This window comes from Bolinopsis microptera, chromosome 5 (genome assembly GCF_026151205.1).
Source record: "Bolinopsis microptera isolate Bmic1 chromosome 5, MBARI_Bmic_1.0, whole genome shotgun sequence".
Taxonomy (NCBI): domain Eukaryota; kingdom Metazoa; phylum Ctenophora; class Tentaculata; order Lobata; family Bolinopsidae; genus Bolinopsis; species Bolinopsis microptera.
Genome location: NC_087076.1, coordinates 7,317,403 through 7,343,289, shown reverse-complemented (window position 1 = coordinate 7,343,289; position 25,887 = coordinate 7,317,403). Strand labels below are relative to the sequence as shown.

Sequence of the window (25,887 nt, the reverse complement as noted above, 5' to 3'; positions counted from 1 at the left end):
TAATAGGTAATACATGGTTGTTATTGCAATATGAGCAATGTGCATAATATACATTTTAATCCAATCCAAAAAATCCAAAATTAATTTAAATTTCGGAATTAAATTACATCTTCTGATCAGACTTCAGAGAACAATTTTCTCTGGTCCCTAAAGTTGAAAGTATTTGTATAACATTCCACTCTTTTTGTCAGTAGGATGAGTGACGAAGGAGTCAGAGCGACTAACAATGATGCCTCGCACTGTAAGCGATGGTGTGTGGAAAAACGCTACTTCAGGGACGATTACCTGAAGTATTTTGTACACAGCACCACTGCTAAAGCGCCTGAGATTAGTCGGGGATATTATGTCAGGTACATTACCAGACCGGTTTATTTATTGCTGTTCGGTAAATTAGAAAATTAAAAGATTTGAAAAACGTTACCATGTGACATATTATATCCTTATTGACAGGGTACAAAGTGTTCGTCAAGCGATGCGGAGTTTTATCAAGCAACATGATAGTAACTGTCAGATTATAAACATTGGGGCCGGCTTTGATACGCTGTTCTGGAACTTGACCCAGGAGGGATTGCAACCTCAGGCTTTCGTCGAGCTCGACTTCCCTCAGGTATGTCAAGGTCGTAACCAATCATGGTCACAACACGTCATACCACTACAAATGTAGATTACGAACTGATAATAGTTTATATTATCAATTGACTGCCATCCATTTGCATGAAAGTCCGTCTATTTTGTTAGTAACTAACTTTGTGTTCGCATTTTGATAACGAAATTACTGCTTGTTAATTAATTAAAAACCCATTATTAATTAATTAAATCCCATACATCATTATTACAATTCAAAGAATTATTCTGTATAAGCACTATTTTTACTAGCAGGAACCCGTCTACCCTAAAGTGGTGTCAAGACTCGAGAGAATAAAATAATTATTACCTATTTAATTCGCGTTTTTGACACCACTTGGGAGTCCAAATTTTGGGCACTAAAATTCTAATTCCTTGGCCAATTTTTAATTTTTTCGTGCTGATTTGAAGGCCATTAAAGCATTTGACCCAGTCAAAAAAGTTTCAGTTGTATATCTTTTACGGTTTTTGCGGAAAGTCGCGTTGAAGTTGATGCCCTGGTGTCAGTAAAATGGCACGGATATATCCAGCCATTATATATATATATATCGTCTCGCTTTATATATAGTAAGATGGGGCTGATGACATTTTAGTTTTGACATTTTTTCAGCGCTTTTAGACAAATCATAGACGCTTTCTTACATTTTTAGGCCCATTTTGGCACCTTTTTTTTGCATCAGGCTGTCGAGTTAATAGATCAAAAGCTTGCAAATAGACCAAAAGCTTGTAAATTTCACCATCTAGAAAAGCCAGTTTTTGTCAAAGCAACAGCTCCAAGTTGACGTTTTCAATAATGCAACGCGAGTAATCTCGCTGCTTGGGTAGGCGAGGCTATGACATTATTATGCTAATCCCCCGTGGCTCTTAGAAGGATAGAACACTTAAAGAGGGCAGTCAGGAATCTTCCTTGCCTTCAAACCTTTTGTTTCCCATATTTCCTGGCCTTGGATTAGCCTAGAACACCAGATAATTTTGAACAATTTGGTTCTTACAACCACGCTGAATATTCAACGCTTATTTTAGTAGATCTATCTGGCGTCCTGGTGGATTTAATCGATTGCATTTACCTTTACAACTATTGTATCATTACATAGCGGAGCGGTATACACTATAGTTACACCCTCACAGGCTACCACGTCTTGTGTAATCCAGGATTTGGTTTAGGATCGGACACTCAAAACAACAACAGATGGAATGACTGCATGGTTTCCAAAACGTGGCATAAAGAAAAACTGCACGTTAATGTAGTTGCTGGTATGGTGATGGAGAATCTTCCACATATGAAGTAGAATAAAGGGAATAAACATTAAACCGCTCCCTGCGACGCTGCAGAGACATTAGAGATAGCCATTGAAGACGGCCCCAATAATGGTGATCACGCATTCCAGTAATCCTTGCGTTGAAAGCTTTGTACGCTTTCAAGCTCCTGGATGTCACTTGGAGGGGTGCCATAGCTGGCAACAGTATTCTAGTAGACTACGAACCATCGACTTGTAAGGCGTAAGCATTATGACTGGTGATTTGGTCTGAAAGATTTTGTGATTTGGTCTGAAAGACTGAAATTTTGGCCCGACAATCTCTTCTTAATGGTCCTTAGAACATAATATCCTGAAAGTTTCAGGGTGATTGCTCAAAAAATGTAGGAGAAGATAGATTTTTAGACTCAATTTTCAGGGGGAACGATCGAAAATCGCTTGCGCAATACAATTACTCATAAGCGCTGACCTTTGACCAGCAATAATTTCGGCTAGGAACAATATTTTTTCATGGGACCAAAAACAGCTGATAGATATAAAGATATATCCCCTCTATTAGAAACAAGTAAATTTCGAGAGAATTTTGATGAAGACCCCCCCCCCCCCCCGGCCCCCTTAAGCATCATTGTGTTAGGACCATTATGGTGATTAAGATAAGAACGAAGTCTATAAATACAATGGTATTTCTGCCGGTCTCTGGATGGGTGGAGCCACTAGAGCTGTATGTGAGAGCAGGAACTAGTAGTTTACAGGAGCTCCTACTAAGAAATACTGAGAGGTACTGGTCAGCACACCCTGAAGGTTAGAGAGAGGAATAATGAGCAGTCTGTAGGTAGGTAGATAAGTGAGCTGTGTGCTGTACTATAAATTAATAAAATATAGTTAGAATTGAGGTTGTATTTGTAGGAGTGAATAATTACTGACAGTAGTCATTGTACTTTGCTTAAACTGATCTGGGAATCAACGTATCATTACACTCGTAATTCAATTTAAAGTGACCATAAACTTATTAATGATGTTCCCTAAAACATCATATAATAAGTTTATGGCTGGCGAAAAATTTTTTCAAATGTTATTCAAATGATAATATCATCAATAGAGAAATGTTGCCGGGCTAAAGTAGTGAATGTCCTTGCTGTACGGCAAGTTAAACAAGGAACTGAAACTACTAGGTTCCGTACAGGCTCAACTCTACACCCATGTCAATATGTTCATATGTAAGCCTCTTGATTATATAAAAGGATTTGAGGAATATTTAGTTATGTACAGAAGACAGTTACGGAATGTAAAAGTTATGTACATACCACATTTTACACATGTTGGTGTTGTTGTCCACTGTCCATTAGACTGACACGTGACCTCTTGTTCACCAATTAGAACGTAGTGTTTAGGTTTGAAGCAGGTTACTATGACAACAGTGTCCGTAACACGGACAATGGTCGAGAGGTGGGTGTTCCCAAGGTTTAGTTCATCACATTGTACCACTGAAATTGTGAAATGTCTGAATTTGTTGGGCCAGGGCAAACAAGTGGCAATGTGGGCACATTGTACAAATAGTTAAGTGACTGTGTGGTGAGATGAAGTAGTTGGCAGCGTAAAAAGAAAGAGAATCGGTAACTCTAAGTTTAACAGTTGATATAACCAGCTTCTCACTCACAAGGGCAGGCTTGAGTGTTACATTCCTTTTCCTCCTCGTCCTCTCCAGTACATTCCTTTCCTCCGTTAGCTGGTGCTGGGTTGGAACATTGTCTAGATCTTTGTTGGGTACCACCTTCACACTCTTCAGAGCAGTCAGACCAACCACCAAACTCACTCCATCCACCGTCAATTGGACAATCTTCTGTGTTGCAATCCTGGTTTTCTGATTTCTCTCCTTGGCATTTATCTCCTCCATCTTCAGGTGCAGGGTTAGTACAGGTCCTGTCCCTCTTCTTTGTTCCTCCACCGCAATCTTTAGAGCATTCTGACCAAACACCAAACTCACTCCATCCACCGTCAACAGCTGGAGTTATTATATTCACACAACGGGTTCGATTGTACGCTACTTAGTCTAAACTTTAAACTTTTCACTGTTCTTCCGACAAGTTGCCTGACTCTGAAAGTTGTTGTTTATAATACTTTGGGAATAATAACAAATAAAAGCTGTCTCAGTACATATCAGTAGAAGCTATTCTAATTCTAAACTTTTTAACGTTGATGAGGTGCACATTGTTAGGCCCAACAGTTCACTAGATTTGCACTAGGGTTTGCAAATCTTAAGAGAAAACTTATTGCTGTCTCACCTGAACTCCTGTAGCACCTCTTGCAAATGCAGCACAGCCGTTATGCATAATGTAAAGCCCATTTGAGATGCTGTAGGAGCTACCATCTGCTAACTTGCAACCAATCATGGTGTATCCATCAGGACATTTAACAGTTGTCAAAGCATTATTCGACGCTCCACTTAAAAGGCTAATCACCGTTTTTATGTCATCTCCACAGACAAGGTGGGGTACTAAGATGCTAAGTATGAGCAAGTTCAGACAAGTTCTGAAGTTCAGACAAGTTCTGAGGGTGCTTTTCATCTTTTGGGAAGATCGTCAGAGATCTACTTGATAATCTGCATACATTCGATATTTCACTGAACGTTATAGCGGTAATGTTATAGCGGTAAGGTTAGTTATCGGTAAATGGGATTGAACAGTTAATGGAAGTTGTGATTATTGAATCTTAGTTAAAGCACAAGACTTCTGTCATTGCGTACAGTAAATTGTGGTTTTACTATTATTATATAAACGTAATTAAATCAAAGATTTACTACTACTAGCATCAGCTGTTTGGCTACGGCAGGAGCAGCAAATCCAAACTGAATACAACCATTTACTTTAAGGAGCGTGTGCGTCTATTCATATGAGTGTTTTTCAAACACTGACCATTAAGCTGCATTGTTTTAGGACCATTAAGGGTCATCGTGTTAGGACCATTATGGTGATTAAGATAAGAACGTAGTCTATAAAATAACTGTATGTACGTACGACCGCCGGCCGCCCACGTGCAAATTAGATGAGAAATAGGAATTTGCATAGTAACCATGGTAACGTATTCAAAAGCGCACGTGCAAAGATTTGCGAGCGACATTTTGATCGGTTTTGTGGTAATTACGTTGTGTTCAGTGCGAGCTACATTTTAATCGGTTGTATCTTCGGTTGTGACGGATATTTGTTGAATGTTGATGCTATAAAAAACTGACTACCAAAGAATACTATTAGCTTCCTCCCTGTGACCACGGGCTTTCTAGTCTTAATTATAATTCGAAAGATTCTCTTTGTCTGTTGTTATGTTCGTCCACGTGCAAATTAGGTAAAAGCAAAATGGTGCATAGTAACGGCATAGTATAGATAATATAATATTACAATATTAATACATTGTTCATTGAAGTAATGTGGTGATGTTGGAGTAAATTGTAGTCATGGCAGTGTAGAGTTTCATCAGAGCATCTACTAGATACATTTTTTGTGGAATTTAATCTCCAAAATTGAAGGGCTACAAAGTCGCATGATGAGGAAATATGCTTACTTGAGGATCTTAAAGGATAAAGCTGTTCTCAACATCAGGTAATCGAAAGATTATGTTTGTCTGTATGTATGTACTTTGCCCATGTGCAAATTAGATGAAAAATAATAAGTTGCAAAGTAACCATGGTAAACGGTGTTGAACGCGCACGTGCACGTGCAAAGATTTGTGAGCGACATTTTTATCAGTTTGTGGTTATTACGTTGTGTAGAGTGTTTTTTACATATTATCGACTGTGTCTTCGTTTGTGACGGATGCTTATTGATGCGATAAACTTACTATGAAAGAATACTATTAGCCTCCTCCCTGTGACCATGGGCTTTCTACTTCTAGTCATCCATAAAACTATAAAAACAACAAATGACTCCTTATACGATTCATTCTGTCCCATACAAAGATAATAAATTTTAAAATTCGCTCTAGCGCGATTTCTTGCTGTTCATTTGGATAGATTACAATAATAATATAAGGAGATCATTTAAGTTTAGCTCAAATTAAAATTTATTCAAAACAATTTTCAGAAAATAAACATTGTAAATTAAGCATGTAATGAAGACGTTATAAATTCAGTAATCGAAAGTTTAAACTTCAGTCAATGTTTTTTGTTTATTGTCCAATCATCAGCAGAGGAAGACTATAAAAACTAAAAAAACTAAAATTCCTTCAATCAGATATTTCCACTATCAAATATCAATGTAGTCTGCTAAGAGTCATGTTTAAGAATGTATTTTGAGGAAAAGGGTCATCCAAAAATAGCAGAAATGAGGACATATTAAAATAAGGACATATAGAAAATCATCCATATTTTTCATTCATAGTCCAATCCTTGCAGTAGGTCTCTGCGATCAAATGCCCGTTTCCTCGATTTCTATGGGCTGATTTTCGATCTGGTCATTCTCTTCCATCTTTCCTTTTTCTGTCCCTCCTTCTATCGTTACTCTTTCTGTTTTTTCTACTTCCAATGGTCCACCGTTCACAATATCTAAAAAATAAATGTGATAGGAATTCCGTTTGATCTTTGAATTCAATAAAACAATAAAAACGTTTAGTTATTTAGCAAGACGATTCTATAATAAATATATATGCACTTGCCAATTTCCTTTGTTGGTCCTGTTAGCGTATTCACTTCTGTCTTCCCTCCTTCCTTAATTCGCTCTAAGACGATTTCAGTTTCTTTATTTTTACCGATTCAATTGATCAAATTTATTTTTAGACTTCTATAAAACTGCTGACTTGCTATCCGAAAAAGTGATTTTATTTTAAACTACCAAACCCATTTCTTGGCGTGGTATGGCAGTGAAGTTGGTTCTTTTGATCTGTCTTCCCCCTCCTTTTGTTGTACCCCTGGATACTTTCCTGCCTGGTTGTATTTTACTGATTAGTTGTGTCTGATTGTTTAGATAGATAACTTTTTTATCAGTTTTACCCCTAAGTCTTATTTTAATAAATAATTACCTGACTGTCAGACAAAAGAACTAGATTATTTGAAAGAATTACCTTTGGTGACTTTGTTGGATTGGAAAGAAGATGCCTGCCTAAACTTTGTCTCAAGGAAGTTTCTGAAGCTGGTCACCGTTAGGCTATAAACGAAGAAGTTAGCAAGAACATTCAGGTAGCCGACTGCGCCGGAGAACCGATAAAACTCTTTGTAGAATGGTCCAGGAACGAAAGGATCTTTAGCTATAAATGGCTCAGCTACAAAGTAGACTGTCATTGGCAAGAAGGCGATTGTGTTGACGGTTGCGGTGAGAACCACCGTCATGATGCCTTGCCAGCGTAGACTTTCTCTGGTGTCCGTGACCACTCTTCTTGCCTCTTTCAGCAGCAGAACTGTTGAGACGACTATTATCACATTTGGGGTGAACAGTACGACCAGGGAAATAATGGGGAGCAATATCTTCCAAATGCTGGAGGTGTAAGTGTGTGCGTACGTATGCACTCTGCAATCGAACATTATGTCTTCTTTGTCTATGAGGATTTGTAGAACCGGAGCAGAAATGGCGGCCATCCAAATACCAGCACAGAACTTGTGGAATCTGGCAGTGGTCCAAGTGCCTGCTTTAAAAGGGTACTTTAGGGAGAGAAGCTTCCCAAGGGTCATCGCGCTGACAAGATGTAAACTCACAGTGTATTCATAAAACAGGATGAAGAAGCTTACAATAGGTATGAGCCTATTGTTGATGTTTCTATCTTTAATCACGGAGACCAGCTTGGGGATGGTGGTGCTTATGGTTATGAGCAAGTCACACACTGCGATATGTTGGATGAAAGCCACCACTATCTTCTGGAGTTTAAAGGCTTTGTATCTGATGGAGGCCACTAGTATGGTGGTGTCTCCGAGAAGGGAGCAAGTGATGACGAAGACCAACCATCCTCCGTAGACGTATCTTTCTGCTTTGTTTTGTATCCCAAAGATGGTGCAGTTAGAGTAGTTATAGGACATTAAAAAGGGAAATTTAGACAAGATATGGCCTCTATACCTCAATACGACCTCGATTCAGCCACGATACGGTCACGATACGACAAAATAGTTTCAGAAAATGCTATACTTTTGATTTATTGTTTCCGAAGAAATTGGGCCTATAACGTGGGAAGATGAATACCAGTATTCAGTAGCTGAGGAAGTAATCACGTGATTATATCCTGAATCGTGATCCAATCATTAGGGTCCAAAATGAGCACAAAGAACTACTCAAAGTCAGTTTCCAATCCAACTTTAATTTTTCAGAAACCATGTACATTGTACACTGATTACCTTATACTGTTCACAATTTAATATCAGAAATGCAAATATCCTAATTACAAAATTTGCTAGTATTACATAAAGTGACATGTTGAATGCTGATTGTAATATAATGTTTGAACTTGACAAGATTTGCTCACTACTGATAGTGCTACGTGACCCAGTAAAACTTAGCTAAAACTGAGCTGACCTCAAAATATCTTGATCAGATAGTGATGAAGAAGATAAGAGTAATCTCGAGTAAAAGTGAGCTAAACTCAGTAATATCACGTGACGAGGGCGGGTGTGACGGCACCAAGGTTACCAAGGGCAGTGTCCACTCTCAATGTTACCATCTTCTCTCTATAGACCTTAGGGGTGATAATTTTAAATCCTTTTGGTTTGTAGTTTGTACTCAAATAAACTAGGTTCTCAGGTTCTGAATATTATTTTGATGACGTTTAATATATGATACATAATGTATACATAATGTATACATAATGTATACATAATGTATACATAATGTATTGACTGTATCTGCTATTCGGGCATTCATCAGAATATTAAATATAGCAACTACTCTTAATCGTACTCCGTTTCCCTGCCAGTAGTAATACTCATCTAGCAATCACTTCCCCCAGACAAGACAGCAGTGAGTAAGGTAGTTGAGGCGTGTTCTCTGGACCCAACCCTCCCAACTCTAGTCCTGACGGAATGTGTACTGTGCTACATGCCTGCTCAATCCTCTGCTCATCTTATCAGCTGGGCTTCTACCACCTTCCCTAATTCTCTGTTCCTTAACTACGAGCCCTGCAACATGTCAGACAGGTACTGTTCCTTAACTACGAGCCCTGCAACATGTCAGACAGGTACTGTTCCTTAACTACGAGCCCTGCAACATGACAGACAGGTACTGTTCCTTAACTACGAGCCCTGCAACATGACAGACAGGTACTGTTCCTTAACTACGAGCCCTGCAACATGACAGACAGGTACTGTTCCTTAACTACGAGCCCTGCAACATGACAGACAGGTACTGTTCCTTAACTACGAGCCCTGCAACATGACAGACAGGTACTGTTCCTTAACTACGAGCCCTGCAACATGACAAACAGGTACTGTTCCTTAACTACGAGCCCTGCAACATGACAGACAGGTACTGTTCCTTAACTACGAGCCGTGCAACATGACAGACAGGTACTGTTCCTTAACTACGAGCCCTGCAACATAACAGACAGGTACTGTTCCTTAACTACGAGCCCTGCAACATGACAGACAGGTACTGTTCCTTAACTACGAGCCGTGCAACACGACAGACAGGTACTGTTCCTTAACTACGAGCCCTGCAACATGACAGACAGGTACTGTTCCTTAACTACGAGCCCTGCAACATGACAGACAGGTACTGTTCCTTAACTACGAGCCCTGCAACATGACAGACAGGTACTGTTCCTTAACTACGAGCCCTGCAACATGACAGACAGGTACTGTTCCTTAACTACGAGCCCTGCATCATGAAAGACAGGTACTGTTCTGGAACTTATCGCAAGTTTTATTTTCTTTTGTTTATTCTTACAAAGCTTGCAAGAGGTAAATAAGTGTACATGTAGCGAACATGAATCAGGATCCAGGAAGCTAAACTCTCCCCATCATTGTAAACCAGGGCTCGTCTCAGGTTCTAGTCATCATATTATAAACAGTTAGAATTACCGAAAGTTTAAAGTTTGAACAGTAGCTTCTATTATATAATCTCTTTTTTCTGTCTTCTTCAAACGCCTTTACACATACCTCCTGAGTCCTGAAGGTTCGGAAGTATAATGATAGCTTAGCTTAGCTTAGCTTATGAGGATTCGTTGCGACGCAACAAGGCCATCGAATGAGTCGACCACCTTTGTTATTTTACTTCGGCATTACCTGCATTACAATGTAAACCAGCACTTTCAAGGAAGAGCTTTACAAGAAGCCGAAGGATCGTTCCTAAGGCCAGCAACGGTTAAGGCACTATGCCACACTTTCTTCGCCCGAGGCTTCGCTGTGTTGATCAAGCACAGCTCCTCATTTAACCCTCACACCCGATTTCTGATAGAGAATATGAGATCACTCCTTTACACATACCTCCTGCAGGTTCGGAAGTATAATGATAGAGAACATGAGGTCACGTGACTGTGAATTACCTGGTATTCTGGCGTGTCCCACTCTGACTGATCAGGAGAAACGCTTCACCGACCTGGGATACTCTAACGCGAAGGTAAATTATTCAACTTAATAATGTGACGCTAATAATATGAATATTCGGCTGAGAAATTCTACTGAGAGTGAGACTTGAATGGAATTGCTCCTGAGAACACAAGATTATCGTTGATCTACCTCAGGCAATTGACATGAACCAAGCTCTAAGACAGTTGCCGGCTGGAGATTTTCAGAGAATAGCCCGACTTGAGTTCTTTGATGAACACGAGATTCTTACCCAGTTATTGGAACATTACTGTCTTTCTTGGGCTACGCAAGGGCACTCCGGAAATGTAAGTCGTGAAGATCAGACATCAACTAAAATACTTATATCTTTTTCTAACTTCATTTTCTAATTTCCCCGCCATATTTTCAGATTTGCCTTGATCTTGCATTGTGAGAAGGCTTCGAGTTTCTTTTTGGACGAATATTCTAACTGCACAGAAGAGTGGCAAAACGAAAGGCTGAGGGGGTTCGAGGTATTATCGAATGTTTTTATAATGTGGTTACTAGGAATGGCTGTAGCCACAAAAATGATCTGTTTTGGTTTTAAGCGAATCCCGCTGGCTAAAGTATTCAACAATCACGAGAAAAAGAGAAAGGCAGTACAATCATCGTGTTACGTCAATCGAACAAGAGATATTCGCCCCTGTAGTGTTTTCCATGTCAGAACATCGCAGTAATAGTCATGGATCTGGAGACATTCCCGTCTATATAACTTCCGACCCGGGGTTTGAGACTTGGAATAGCTCAAGGGAACCATTACAAACAAATTTGGCTTGGGTAGAAATTTTGGCTATGGTGCAGTTTTACGCAATTGACCACGCCCTTTTTTGGCGCTTTCGCGACTTTAAAATCAAAATTGGAAGCTGTTCAGAATCATCACATTTAGGGGGGTAGAGTACAATTTTAAAGTCACCAGACATCAGGTTGTTGAGTTATGTTACCACACCCTTTTTTGATCTCGTGAGTCGTTATTTTCACACTAAATACGAGATATCTCGGCTTCTGATTAAGCTAGGTGCTCATCCTGGTCACTAAAATGTTCGGAATCATCATATTAACTAGGGTAGAGCACAATTTCAAAGTCCTCAGACGTCATGTTGTCGAGTTATTAGGCAAAAACCTATTTTTACGCAGTCGCGAGTAGCGATTGCAGCGCTTAAAATCAAAATTACTCAGCTTCTAATTAAAATTAGGAGCAAAATTCGGGCAGCAAAATGTTCACAATTATCATATTGAGTAGGGTAGAGCATGGTTTCAAAGTCCTCAGACATCAGGTTGTTGAGGTATTAGGCCACACCCTATTCTTACGTTGTCGCGAGTAGTGATCGACGCACTTAATACAAGATATCTGGGCTTCTGATTGGAGTAAGGAGCTAAACTTGGGCATTAAAGTGTTCAGAATTATCACATTAAGTGGGGTAGAGCATAATTTCAAAGACCTCAAACATCAGGTTGTTGAGTTTTTAGGCCAAACCCTATTTTTACACTCTTGCGAGTAGCGATTACAGCGCTTAAAATGAAAATAACTCTGATTCTGATTAGAGTTAGGAGCTAAACTCGGGCAGCAAAATGTTCAAAATTATCTCATTAAGTGGGGTAGAGCATAATTTCAAAGTCTACAGACAATCGGGTTGTTTATTTATTAGGCCAAACCCTATTTTTAAGCTCTCGCGAGTAACGACTTTACACTTAAAATTAGTATAACTCTGCTTCTGATTGGAGTTCGAAGCTAAACTTGGGCATTAAGATGTTCACAATTATCATATCAAGTGGGGTAGAGCATAATTTCAAAGTCCTCAGACATCAGGTTATTGATTTATTAAGCCAAACCCTATTTTTACGCTCTCGCGAGTAGCGATTACAGCACTTAAAATCAATATAACTCGGCTTCTGATTAAGATTAGGAGCAAAATTTGGGCAGCAAAATGTTCAGAGACTGGTACCCAGTCTCAGGACATCAGAGAGGAGGTGGTGGGACTGGACGATACAATATTCACCCACCATAACGCTAGTGTCAGGTGAGTTGGGATAGAGGAGTTACTAGGGATCATGATGGATACAGCTGTTAGTGTTAATCGTGTAATTTGTGATTTGCTTTTTGATGATTTTCTATCAAATGAGCAAATGAAGTGAACATGAGAGAAGAATTGTTTATCCCGTTATCAGTCCCGCTCATCAAATGTCTAGTTAAATAACATCACACACATATCAAAAACTTTTGTCATAAATGAATACAAAATGGTTACAGGCGAGTAGCCAAAGGTTTGAACAGCACCAAAACCACTGGGATCCCGGACAGAATATGGACGGTAACAGAAGCCGTACAAGCAATCCTCATGATCCAAACCAACGGTCTCATCAGTCAAGGAGTCCCGGAGCAGCTAACAAACGTTGTAGGAAACCTCTGGTTCCGGTTCCTTGCTAAGATCGGAACTATAAACGGGCCGAAAGTGGAGCCAGTTGTGAGTTGTTTTGACTGATATCTATAAGATCAGTATTTTTGATAACTTGGCTATCCTGTATTTATCCCTACTTTCTATACACTATCCGGTGCTGTGTTGTGATATCCTGAGTTGGATAGGTGATGGGACTTTGTGCTATTTCAACACAACTCGATTGTTGCCTGAGTATTTCAAACCAAAAAAGCTTCTGGGGAGTTCACTTCGAGTTCGCAGTCTACCTACGTTAAAAAGTTTGAAAGAAAGGGTCCTGGTTGTTTCAGATATTTTAGATGATGTACGGGTGATGTACCCAAACCCAAGCTTTATTTTAGTGTTCTAGCAGCCCTGTTCAATAGACTTCGAACTAAATTTGAAATCTCAGCTAATGATGTCCATTTATTGTGCGTCGGACTTTTCAAAATGTTTTATAGGGCTGAAAACCAAACCATGGTAAATGTTGAACTTATCATAGCAGGGTGCTTTGTCACTGCTCTACGTCTCTTTTTCCAATTCGAAAACCCTGATTCACCCAAAGAACCATGGCTCATTTGGTTTTTACCGTATCTTAAATCTAGGCATTAAAACAGTGTAGGTAATTTAGTTGATAAATCTATAATAGAAAGGCACGGTTTTGTCACCGAAAAACATTTCTTAAACACGCCTCTCGAAGATTACTTAAAATCAGTGGAAGCCATCATATCACAGAATGTTAAAGTCCTAAAAGACTCCGAATTGACTAGCGAACTCAAACAGCAGTTTTCAAGTGTTCTTGAGGTTAAATCTGAAAATCACATTGTGCAGAATGAAGAACAACATAAAAATGATTGTCCTAAAAACAGTGGCAAACAGAAATACAAGAGGAAGTCAGATGGGTTACATTATGATAGAAAAATACTAGTCTACCCTATTGATTTTGAACATTTTGCTGCCCGAGTTTAGCTCCTAACTCTAATCAGAATCAGAGTTATTTTCATTTTAAAAGCGCTGTAATCGCTACTTGCGAGAGCGTAAAAATAGGGTCTGGCCTAAAAACTCAACAACCTGATGTTTGAGGACTTTGAAATTATGCTCTACCCCACTTAATGTGATAATTCTGAACACTTTAATGCCCAAGTTTAGCTCCTTACTCCAATCAGAAGCCCAGATATCTTGTATTAAGTCTGTCGATCACTACTCGCGACAACGTAAGAATAGGGTGTGGCCTAATACCTCAACAACCTGATGTCTGAGGACTTTGAAACCATGCTCTACCCCACTCAATAAGATAATTGTGAACATTTTGCTGCCCGAATTTTGCTCCTAAGTTTAATTAGAAGCTGAGTAATTTTGATTTTAAGCGCTGCAATTGCTACTCGCCACTGCGTAAAAAATGTTTTTGCCTTATAACTCGACAACATGACGTCTGAGGACTTTGAAATTGTGCTCTACCCTAGTTAATATGATGATTCCGAACATTTTAGTGACCAGGATGAGCACCTAGCTTAATCAGAAGCCGAGATATCTCGTATTTAGTGTGAAAATAACGACTCACGAGATCAAAAAAGGGTGTGGTAACATAACTCAACAACCTGATGTCTGGTGACTTTAAAATTGTGCTCTACCCCCCTAAATGTGATGATTCTGAACAACTTCGAAGCCAAGTTGAGCTTCTAATTCCAATTAGAAGCGGAGTTATTTTGATTTTAAAGTCGCGAAAGCGCTAAAAAAGGGCGTGGTCAATTGCGTAAAACTGCACCATAGCCAAAGTTTCTACCCAAGCCAAATTTGTTTGTGATGAGTCCCTTGAGCTATTCCAAGTCTCAAACCCCGGGGCGGAAGTTATATAGACGAATATCTTCAGATCCTTGACTATAAGAAATAAAGAAGAACAAAAAGACATTGTGAACTGGCTGAGAAGAAAAATCAGTTTGTTGTGTGATATTGATAATAATTTTAATGTTTAAAAAATCGAATTTAATTTATTATCAAACCAAGTAGTTAAAAAACCCTTAAAATAAATCAATTCTGGTGCACTATAAACTTTAACAGGTCAAATCCATGAAACTTTTTAGTGTTTAGGACTTTGTTGATGTGTTAATCTAAAATAAATGGTAGGAAAAGGTTAATTTTAGTTGAAGTTTCGTGTCTCTACGACCCTTTAGTTCTGGTGCAGCAAATCTCGATTACTCAAAACGTTCAGTTTGATTTACTGAGGTCGAATATTCTGAGAACTTTTTAAGGCCGTCTATTTTATAGGATGGAGAGATGAACATACAGTTAGAGGACACATTGACTCTGCTACAAGGCCCTTCTTCTTGTGGGAAAACTTCTCTTCTCTTCAACCATGCTGTGCAAGTGAGTAGTAATTATATCCGTTAAAGTCAAACCTCCATTTAAGAAAACACTGGTTTACATTAAATATGGGATAAGTTCACCTGTTGGGGACAGGTTACTTGAAAGCCACGTGGCTGTCGGGAATACCGAATAGAAAATAAGATATTTTCAGGAATTAGTCTCGAAGAGAAGTAAGAAAGTTTGTTTTGTTTGCCCGAAAAAGTTGGAACGGATGCCAGCAACTCACCTCGATCTCCCAGAGGATCCGGTCCTGCTGAAAAACCTTTCTTTTCACTACATCGCCAGCAGGTAGTATGTCTGTTTCTAAGTAGAGGTTAATCCATTCACGGCCACTATATTGCCGCAATATGACCACTAAAAGATTAATTTTTATGTTGAATTTTTGGAATAATGGAAGTTGTATCAAAGTGCGAACGATTTTAATTTACTTTTAATTGTTATGGTTAATCTCATGTTTTCTCATTAATATCAAGTAAATTTATTGGACGCCTTTGGCTGTTTAGGGATTTAAATTCGGATGGATTGAATACGTGAATAGTTAAAATTTCTTTAAAACTCATATTTACAAAACCTATTATTTCCACACCAGGAAAGAACTTAGAGAATTCATCGTGGAACAGTTACCGACACAACGTCCCGACCTCGTTCTAATAGACAGTCTTCAGCACTACTTCAGTGATCTGCCGGACATTTATCAGACGATAATGATACTGAAGAACTCTCTCAACTATTTACATCAGAGATACGGTGTGGAGTGTAGGGTAGTGTTTGCAACATCAAATGCTTCTCTCGCTGGGTTAAATCAGAACTGTGTGAGCGATCTGATACCCGGTCGAGTTCTTATCTCCCCAACAGTTAAATCTGGGACAACTTGTTTCTCTGTTCAAGGACTTGAATTTGAAATATTTGAGGATAATGGAGGGTCGCATAGAATTAAACTTCACTCATAGTGGTCCCTTACCTGTTAAATGTCTTTTCAGTCCTCTTAATATCACTTAATTAGCAAGTTTTATAATTGTATGTGAAATGATTGCTCTCGTTTGTGGAAGAGGAGAGATAACAGTGATGTTAATTTATTGTTTTTTACTTAAGATACAATATTTTAATCGCTAGATAAACTGCTGTTTACAATGCATTGACATCTGACTGTATTCAAGTATCCAATGTTTCTGGTGTTATTCCGTGTTTTTTGCCCTTTTATTGAAATAATTTAATTGGACCAGTAACTTATTAATTTTGTAAATTCCTTTTAACATTGATATAAATTTTGTTTGCATTCAATAAAATACTGTTGATTAATTGAATGGTTTCATTACAACGAAGTTCGTTTCTTTGCTAAAAAGTGAAAATGCTCTTAAACTCCAAAATTAGACTATACTTTAACAATATAATAACATATGCTTACTGTCCTTAATTATAACCAGCACAACCTGTGAACTTATTACTGACTTAAATTTGAAATAATGGTTTTGTTTTTACAAGATATTATTACAATAGTGGTGGGAGGATGGTTATTACCAATTTGGGTCATGTGCTGGAGAAGACAAAGATAGCTGTGGATTGGTGGGAAACTGACTCTACTGAACTCGTGGACTTCTACTTCTGTTCACATGTGACCAGGTACCTTATACACTGAAAAGTGACCGGATAAACGTGAGCACAGACGATCGTTGCGTTCTTAGTAACGCCCTTAGTAACGCCCTTAGTAACGCCCTTAGCCGCTCACCTTCTTCAACATTAACAATGAACTTATTTTTTTGTGATTATTTTCGCCGAAAAAAAGTTTTTGCAACCATTTGCTATTTTTGCGTCGAGCTGCTAGGTGGATAGCTTATTAACATGTAAAAATTTCAGTGAGCAAACACCTGGACTGTCAGAAGGCTGGTCTCGTCCAATCTACTGCTCCGACATTTCCGGGAAACTACTCAGTCACACGTGTCAGATCCCAGACAACATGACGATAGTTCTGAAGTATAACATACCAACCCGAATAGAGGACTCCTTCACAGTCACCATGCTAGATTCCAACCACTGCATGGGCTCCGCCATGTTTCTATTCGAGGGGACCTTTGGGAGAATTCTTTACACCGGCAACTTCAGGTTTGTATTTTCTTGAACTTCGACTATTATACTTAACAGATTTTCCCCTACCATTCCCTACGTTCCTATGTAGTCGTCCCTGGAATTAAAAAGAATTAAGTAGTAACTAACTAGTGTTTTTTAACGTTATTTTCTCAAATATTTATTATTTAATTACTGAACTTTCAGGTGGTACCCCGGCCTGACTTCCTCGCTGTCGGATCTCGTTATTGACACAGTGTACTTCGACAATACGTACTCGAGGAAAGCAGCCAAGTTCATGACACGCTCAGAATGTAAAGAAAACGCCACCAACTTTTGTAGATCGCAGTTGAGTCAGAGCAAGGTCCTGTATTTCGTTCTTGACAACATTGGTAAAGAAGACATTCTGAACCATGTGGCGGAAGCTCTGGGAGTTGAAGTGGTGGTTACAGAAGATAAGTACCAGCTAGTGAAGTGTATGGGACTCTCAAAACATTTCACTACTAACCGGCAGGGCGGGAGGGTCTTTTGTGTTTGCAAGTCAAAGTTTAACTACAAAAAGGCAATAGCTGGTATCACTGCGGAACATTGTCATTCAGAGGTGGTTTTTGTTAAGATATCAGGCATGAGGCGAGGACAGAACTGTTTATCTTACGAATACATCAAATTCTCTGACCATTCTTGTATGAAGGAAATTGAGATATTTTTTGCTTCGCTGTGTTACAAGAGTGCATGTCCTATAATGACCAAAGTAGAGAAGCCTAGTGTAAACTCTCCGCCCAACCCAGAGCAAACTGAAAACACCAGCACCTCAAAACTAGATACTGATAAGATTAAAGTAAAGCTTAGGAAAAACAAAGAAGAGCAGACCGAGTTTTCCATTACGTCAGAGTTTGAAAACACAGAAGCTGTATCGTACCGAGTGGTAACAGGACAAAGTACAGACGAAGAAGCTGGCAACAGTCCAGAAACTAGTATCTTCTCTCCCTGCCAGTATCCAGGCAGATCTTGTTCAACACCCATCCACAACGTCAACTGCGAGGATCTACAGGAACATGCTATATATCATGATCACAGCTCGAGGGAAAGCCACCCATCTTCTGAGTTACCGTACTGTTATTTTAATGGGAGCGGGTCCCCGGATTTATTTGTAACGCCTTACATCGGGAATAGGTCCTCAGATATGACACCCTACATTGAACCGCCCATACCTTTAGAGTTGGATTGGTTACCGTCGCCCATTAAGTGTCAACACAACGGCACTGTTCAGTCGTATGTGAAGCTCAGTGATTGTGTTGGTCTGTCTTCTTTGGGCGATGAAATGTCCCCTGATATTGATGACGAATCCTCTGTAAAAGTAAGCCACCAAGTTATTGTCCCAACAGTCTCACCTATGTTTGTTTTTCCCCGCTGTGATATTGAAATAATCGCTAATAGCCCAGTCTACATTAACGGTAAGGTTTCTTACCCCTCTAGAATTGGAAGTCCAACAACAGAAAAAGAACAGGTGATCTTGAACGGAGGAGGTGTCGAGTTGGATAACCACAAATCTAATGTCAGCACGCTTTATGAGGAAATGTTTCGAGAAACGCAACTTCCTGGGGAAGTAGTCAAGATCGATGATTTTACTGATTGTGTTGAAGTGCTGAATGAAACTCCTGACTCAGTTGAAACCCTCTATGTAAGTGATACTGAAAGTGAGTCGGAGGATGGGGCTGAGAAAGCTGGCCCAATAGGGGACTACCTCCGGGGGCAGTACGCTCTGAACCAAATGTTCAACTCGACGGTTATAAATATCAGGGAAACGTTCAACACCTCCAGCTCCACTCTGAGCACTAACTACTACTCTTCTACTTTCAAACAGAGGAAGAAAGTAACAGAGGACGACCTTGCTGAAAGCCGGATTGAATTACTGCTTCCTAAAGTGGTCTGTAGTTCAGATATCACAGTCAAGAATGACCATATTGTCGAATCCGAGGCTGTCCGACAAACTCGTTACTTTCAGGAGAGCAAAAATGAATATTTTCGACAACTATCTGAAATTACCAAGAAATGCCATGCTATAACGTACAACAAAAAACCAAAGAAAATTGGCAAATCTTTGCCTGTGTCGAGGGCACTGTACAGTGACAGTATCAACCTTTTAAATGATTACACCGAAGTTACTGAAGGCCATCTTCGAGATCTCGCTTGGAAACTGACTGTTGATAAGATTTCACCCAAAACCATGCCGGTTCTAGAAATTAAGAAACGACCATTATCCCCAGAAACTAAGAAAGAAGTGATTGTCTCTAAGGAGCAATTATTTTCATCAGACGCACAGATTTTAACTGAATCCGATACGCATCACCATACCAGCATACCTGAGGAGACTCTTCAGTCTCTGACGATAGAGTCTAAGAAGACTCGCCAGTATCCTATTGTTGAGTCTAAGGAGACTCGTCAGTCTCCTATTGTAGAGTCTAAGAAAACTCGCCGGTCTCCGAATATAGAATGTGTGGAAACTGTTTGTATCTCCCGTTCGTCGACACCAAAGTCATCTAGAGGCACCAAAAATACTGCAGCGACTCTTTCAAAAGACAAAGCAAAGAAGCGAATAAAAACGCCGAGTTTGATAACTTCTCAATCATCGGATGACATATTTGATATGATATTTGGAAGCACTCCGACCTCCTTGGCTGTCAAGCGTGTTAAAAAGAGAACTAAGGAGTCGACGAGCCGGAAACGAATCAACACAACTGAAAATAACGTTAAATAATCGAGACAACACTATCAAGGAAGGAATTGTTCTTATATATTTGTATTCATACGATCGTTATCGTTTTTAATCATAACCCGTTTCAAATCATAACCTTGAAACAATAAATCTTTTTAAATTTGTATTTAATCTTCCAATTTGGAGCGAATCAAAATCATGAACGCGAAACGTTCTTGGTTTACCATTTTTATATTTTTATGCTCGGTATATTTGTAAAAATTGTGCGGGTTTTGCTAATTTAAATTAATATTGTTTAAATAAATTGTTCATGAAACATATTTATCTTATTTATTGAAGCTCCATAATAATTGTTGCTATATTTATTACATAATCAATTGGTGATCATTTTATCACGTCTAGCTTGTGAGATATTCAGATAATTTCCAATTTGCTATAACCAAATATTTTTAAAAGAATTGGAACAAAAATGGTTCGATGAGAAACTCAGGCTGGATGATTCGTTGTTATAAAACCCATCCAATTCAGATCTCGGTCAAAATTGTGATCCTGGTCGAACATTCATACTAATTACTGTAAACCAAGTTTAAATTATGATAGCCTTAATATATTGTGTGTTTGAGAAGGAATTTGCAGTTTAATTAATTCTAATTGATTATTGTCCAAATATTCGAGCCCTAATTCCATCAGATGATTGAATTCTGTGTTTTTACCAATTTCAGATCATTTTACACATTTTTACCAATTTCTCTATTTTTAATTTTAAATCAATTATTTGTAAAATTCGATTTTACCTTTTTATTTAAATTATAAATGGTGTGGGACTTAGAACTTTATAATGTGTAACGACAAGATCTTACCTTTTAAAAATTCCAAATTACACTTCATTACAACAACAACAAAAGTGTTTTATTGTAAATCTCACTGTGCTCAGTTACTGTTATCTACAAATAATCCTGATTGAGCCGGGGGAGGAAGGGGGTAATGATACAGCGATCTTACCCTTGCTATTACAAAAAATTTGCATCTGATATTAAAATTTCTCAATATGGAGCATTTATAACCGACATTGACTTATAAATTTCTCATGAAAATAATTCATTATGAAAATATCTTTAACCAGGCCATGTCATATCTAATATCAACATTTCACTTGACATGGCAACACAAAAGGTTAAAGTCACCTTGAATTAGTGATGGATAACCTCAACTCAGCTCCTCTTCTCGTTTGACAGAAAACATTCCTCGCAACCTATCGTGGTGAGTTATTTTACTCTGTTGAGATATTCCTCAACATTTACCATTATACTAATTATAACCTTATTTAGGATGCAAAATACTCGAGTCCAGCCTATTTTTTTTTATAGAATTAGATTTCAACTGGAAATCACATTCCACATGGTAATCATTTCAGTGGAGAAATCTTGATTGAAATGATTCTCAACGACATTACGCCATACCTTCTTTCATTCTCATTGTTGGTGAGTAAATTGATTTGATTTGGCTGAGTAAATTGATTTGATTTGGCTGTAAAAATAAAATGGTGGTTCCATACCATCATACTACAATGAATTATCTAGAATATTCTACGACATACAGAAGTCGAATGCATTTGCTTATTTGTTATTGGCCTAGTTGACTATTTATCATTTTATATTCTATCGCAGTATCGTAGTACCACAATCTCTGATAAATCCATGATAAGGATAACATTCAATAATACCTGATAGCGGCCGTTCTCCATATATTACACAAAACGGACCCCTCAGCTCAGGGTGTCCGTAAATAAACACCTGATATTAGCAGTTCCGTTTACCGTACGATAAGCTCGCTATCTTGCATTATCTTATATTTATCTGTCGCCGTAGTTGCGATAAGCCACTGCTTGAATACGTTTGTCGACCAATAGAATTACCGGAAAGACCCCCACGTGACAGCTCTGTTCTGTTATTGGAGTGTAGGTAGCACACTATCAATATCACAGTGGCTTTCAAATTTGTTTGTTGCCCTAATCTCTTGTGCTGCTAATTCTAAATAATTTGCTTTCGTTATCTCAACAATTGACAAATGCATTTATTCTTTAATATACACTCAGTTTGTTTTATAAATACGGTTAATTTTGGCGAAGGCTTCACCGTCTTTAATTGATCGCAACCCGCCTTTAAATTTGCTGGTAGAAGTAAGGTCAGTGTGTGAAATATGCTTTATTACATGATCTGATCTATTTTTAGACCTGTTTTTTTAGACCTGTCTTTAATTTTTAAATCTTGAAGTCTTGCCGTTTTTAATTTTTATTCATTTGAAGGCTCCGTCTTTATCAAGGGCGTCTTTAAAAAACAAACTGAGTGTAGTCCCCACATTTCATTTCCCGTTTATATTTAATTTTCCTGTTTACATTTCCCGTTGTACAGTTCTCATAATAATTGATTAGAAGTTAGCAAGAGGCCAATGAGTCATGAGTGTCGAAACGTCGATTATTTTTATTTTGTTTAAATCACCGCACCAGTTATTATTTGCCTTATTTCACTTTGTCTGTCGAGAGCCATTATGCTCCCTACTAAACACTATAATGCATTATAAAATACAAATTACATATTCCATAATATTATGCACTTGTCCAATTTCAAAATCTGCTTTTATTTGGATATCTTACACATGCACTCAGGATATAATTAAGGGGGCATATTTATGAAATTTCTCTCGAAATTGATTTTATAGTTGTTTCTAATAGAGGGGAGTGATATCTATCTGCTACTTTTGGTCCCATGGAAAAATATTGTTCCTAGACGAAATTATTGCCGGTCAAAGGTCAGCGCTCATGTGTAATTGTATTGCGCGAGCGATTTTCAATCGCGCCCTGAAAATCGAGTCTAAAAATCTATCTCCTCCTACAGTTTTTGAGCAATCACCTTGAAACTTTCAGGATATGTTCTAAGGACCATTTAGAAACTTTTTCTCCTTTTAGAATTTAAACATTTTTTATTCCATTTTGAAAATCTTGGACCTGGAAAAACCGTAAAAAAAAAAGAGGTCCAAGATTTTCAAAATCTAATTAAAATTTTTTAAAGGCCTATCTCGAAATTCTAAAACGAGCAAAAGTTTCTAAATGGTCCTTAGAACATATCCTGAAAGTTTCAAGGTGATTGCTCAAAAAAATGTAGGAGGAGATAGATTTTTAGGCAGAATGGAACAATCCCGACCCACCTTGTGGGAAGTTTAGGTGGGAAGTTTAGGTGGGAAGTTTAGGTGGGAAGTTTAGGTGGGAAGCTTAGGTGGGAAGCTTAGGTGGGACTTTGGATCTATCTCCTCCTACATTTTTTTGAGCAATCACCTTGAAACTTTCAGGATATGTTCTAAGGACCATTTAGAAACTTTTGCTCGTTTTAGAATTTCGAGATAGGCCTTTAAAAAATTTAAATTAGATTTTGAAAATCTTGGACCTCTTTTTTTTTGACGATTTTTCCAGGTCCAAGATTTTCAAAATGGAATAAAAAATGTTTAAATTTTAAAACGAGCAAAAGTTTCTAAATGGTCCTTAGAACATATCCTGAAAGTTTCAAGGTGATTGCTCAAAAACTGTAGGAGGAGATAGATTTTTAGACTCGATTTTCAGGGCGCGATTGAAAATCGCTCGCGCAATACAATTACACATGAGCGCTGACCTTTGACCGGCAATAATTTCGTCTAGGAACAATATTTGGCAGAATGGAACAATTCCGACCCACCTTAAGTGGGAAGTTTAGGTGGGAAGTTTAGGTGGGAAGTTTAGGTGGGAAGTTTAGGTGGGAAGTTTAGGTGGGAAGCTTAGGTGGGAAGTTTAGGTGGGAAGTTTAGGTGGGAACTTTAGGTGGGAAGTTTAGGTGGGAACTTTAGGTGGGAAGTTTAGGTGGGAAGTTTAGGTGGGAAGTTTAGGTGGGAAGTTTAGGTGGGAAGTTTAGGTGGGAAGCTTAGGTGGTACTTTGGATCACATCACTCTTAACTTAGAAGTTTAGGTGGGAAGCTTAGGTGGGAAATGGTGGTAGCACTAGTTTAGCCGCTGGCATCATACGGGAAAGCATACTTAAAGCGGGGTTTTACTGGTAAAGAATATCCCACCCGTTTATCAGTATAGGTAGTAATCACCATGACTGCTGAGAAAAGGAAACGCACGAACTCTGTGAGGTACGTCGACAATCCTATATCAAGACCTGGTAGTGACAGAGAGAAAGCTGTGCAAGCCGGCAAATCCTTGACAGTATCACGAGGAAGACCCGACTTCTGCCAGTTCTGCAAGATACGACACTCCTCCCTTGCTTGTCCTGTCATCAATCATGTCAACACTACTTCCCTACCTGCAGCCCTTCCTCCATCAGTTCAGGATACCAGACCCCTGCCTACTGATCCCCGGACCCTCCGAAAGAAGACAAAGAGATGCAGACGTTGTTCCAGACAGCCGGTATTCATTGTAGAGGGTATGCTCGTGGAGAGAACCAAGCTTTGCAGCGACCACAACCCTGGAACAAACTCTCCTGCCCCTACCACTGATTCAGAAGACATGGACACGGACAGTGAAATATCATTTGATGCCATAATCCCTGCGGATCCTGATGAAGTAGTTACCGACTGGACGGACATAATGCCTACACTGCAGCTGGAAAACCCTTCTACTCCTGCCATTCGACCTCTTCCTCCTCAGCCGGCCGGACTCCCTTCTACCCATCCCTCTGAAGATGCCGGACCCTCTGCTATCCAGCCCTCTGAAGATGCCGGACCCTCTACTGCCCAGCCCTCTGAAGATGCCGGACCCTCTACTACCCAGCCCTCTGAAGATGCCGGACCCTCTACTACCCAGCCCTCTGAAGATAGCAGAACTCCTAACCCTCCCTCTATAACTACCGCACCTCTTCCTTCCACTCAAAAACTCGCTGATAGAGCTGCTCCCTCTGCTCAAGACCCTGGCTCGCCGCTGCGGAATGCAAGGAGAAGGAGAAAAACAACACTATCGTCTGACTGCGATTCTGTGAAGGACTCCTACGTGAAAGCCCTCCACCTGGTCAACAACGATCATCATTTGGCAGACGCTATTAAGAAGACTGGATTGTCGAAGACTGCATTCTATCGCTACAAGTACATTGCAGAGCTCCAGATAGTTGACCGAGACTACTTTTCAAACCTTTTGGCGAGCAGACCAGAGATGACGAAGTCTTCCTTTGCTCAAGTCTGCAAGGAAGCCTTGTCAGAGAAGAGGGAGACGACAATCCAGATGAGGAAGGACAAACTGCTACTTTAAATTGATTCAGTATATTCAGTATTCTTGTATTTTTCATTAAATAAACAATTATGAAACATGACTCCTTATTGTCAATCATTGAAACGTCCCTGAACTGAATAATGTTAATATCACTCATCTCCTCTGGGCTGATGATCTTATACTTCTTGCCCTTGACCATACTGGACTACAGAAACTTCTAAACGTTTTACACAGTTACTGTATCGAATGGGGACTAACCGTTAACATCGGAAAAACGGCAGTGATGGTGTTCAACCGTTCCGGGAGGCTCCTTAAAGAGAGTCTGACATTCCAACTCGGCGAAACCAACATCACATCAGTTCGAGAATATTGCTACCTCGGGATAACCTTTACCCTCAACGGTTCTTCAGCAGTAGCACAGAACAAACTGAAGCAAAAAGGTCTCAGAAGCTACTTCGCGCTAAAAAGCAGTATTGACTTAAGACACTTCAGGCGAACAATCGTATTCAAGCTATTCGACGCGCTTGTGGTACCGATTGTGACATACGGATGTCAGGTGTGGCTCCCAGAGACTCTCTTTGTCAGAAACTATCAAGATAATATCAACACCAAATCTCTCCTGAAGGAGACTGCAAGAGATCCTCTCGAAAAGCTTCATCTCTCATTCCTCAAGTGGACCTTAGGAGTGGGCAGAAAAACCTCAAATGCGAGTGTAT

At 39.2% G+C, this 25,887-nt stretch overlaps 2 protein-coding genes and 2 long non-coding RNA genes across 4 annotated transcripts in view; all 4 read left to right on the top strand.

Moving 5' to 3' along the window:
* Positions 1 to 192: 192 nt before the first annotated feature.
* On the top strand, positions 193 to 11,161 carry LOC134815001 (leucine carboxyl methyltransferase 1-like). The gene is made up of 7 exons (XM_063823428.1): positions 193 to 350; positions 451 to 607; positions 8,385 to 8,532; positions 8,796 to 8,982; positions 10,279 to 10,402; positions 10,527 to 10,676; positions 10,760 to 11,161. The coding sequence occupies exons 1-7, from the start codon at positions 196 to 198 to the stop codon at positions 10,781 to 10,783; spliced, it is 945 nt and encodes a 314-aa protein (XP_063679498.1). The 5' UTR covers positions 193 to 195; the 3' UTR covers positions 10,784 to 11,161.
* A 3,902-nt stretch (positions 11,162 to 15,063) lies between these two features.
* Positions 15,064 to 16,480, top strand: LOC134815742 (uncharacterized). Its single transcript, XR_010160289.1, has 3 exons — positions 15,064 to 15,164; positions 15,316 to 15,452; positions 15,754 to 16,480. It is a non-coding gene; the product is annotated as an uncharacterized LOC134815742 (long non-coding RNA).
* A 185-nt stretch (positions 16,481 to 16,665) lies between these two features.
* On the top strand, positions 16,666 to 20,543 carry LOC134814652 (uncharacterized). The gene is made up of 3 exons (XM_063822812.1): positions 16,666 to 16,784; positions 17,019 to 17,264; positions 17,433 to 20,543. Exons 1-3 carry the CDS (start codon positions 16,672 to 16,674, stop codon positions 19,981 to 19,983), a joined length of 2,910 nt encoding a protein of 969 aa, XP_063678882.1. The 5' UTR covers positions 16,666 to 16,671; the 3' UTR covers positions 19,984 to 20,543.
* Positions 20,544 to 21,068: 525 nt separating this feature from the next.
* LOC134816056 (uncharacterized) overlaps positions 21,069 to 25,887 on the top strand; it is a 41,583-nt gene continuing 36,764 nt past the window's right edge. The window contains exons 1-2 of the long non-coding RNA XR_010160350.1: positions 21,069 to 21,201; positions 21,356 to 21,422. This is a non-coding gene — a long non-coding RNA (uncharacterized LOC134816056). The remainder of the gene's footprint in view (positions 21,202 to 21,355; positions 21,423 to 25,887) is intronic.

Coding starts and splice junctions, on each gene's coding strand:
- LOC134814652 (XM_063822812.1), top strand. CDS start 16,672: ATGGTTATTACCAATTTGGGTCATGTGCTGGAGAAGACAAAGATAGCT. Junction 16,785..17,018: donor TTCTGTTCACATGTGACCAG/GTACCTTATACA, acceptor TAAAAATTTCAG/TGAGCAAACACCTGGACTGT. Junction 17,265..17,432: donor CTTTACACCGGCAACTTCAG/GTTTGTATTTTC, acceptor CTGAACTTTCAG/GTGGTACCCCGGCCTGACTT.
- LOC134815001 (XM_063823428.1), top strand. CDS start 196: ATGAGTGACGAAGGAGTCAGAGCGACTAACAATGATGCCTCGCACTGT. Junction 8,983..10,278: donor CCCTGCAACATGTCAGACAG/GTACTGTTCCTT, acceptor TACCTCCTGCAG/GTTCGGAAGTATAATGATAG. Junction 10,677..10,759: donor CGCAAGGGCACTCCGGAAAT/GTAAGTCGTGAA, acceptor CCATATTTTCAG/ATTTGCCTTGATCTTGCATT.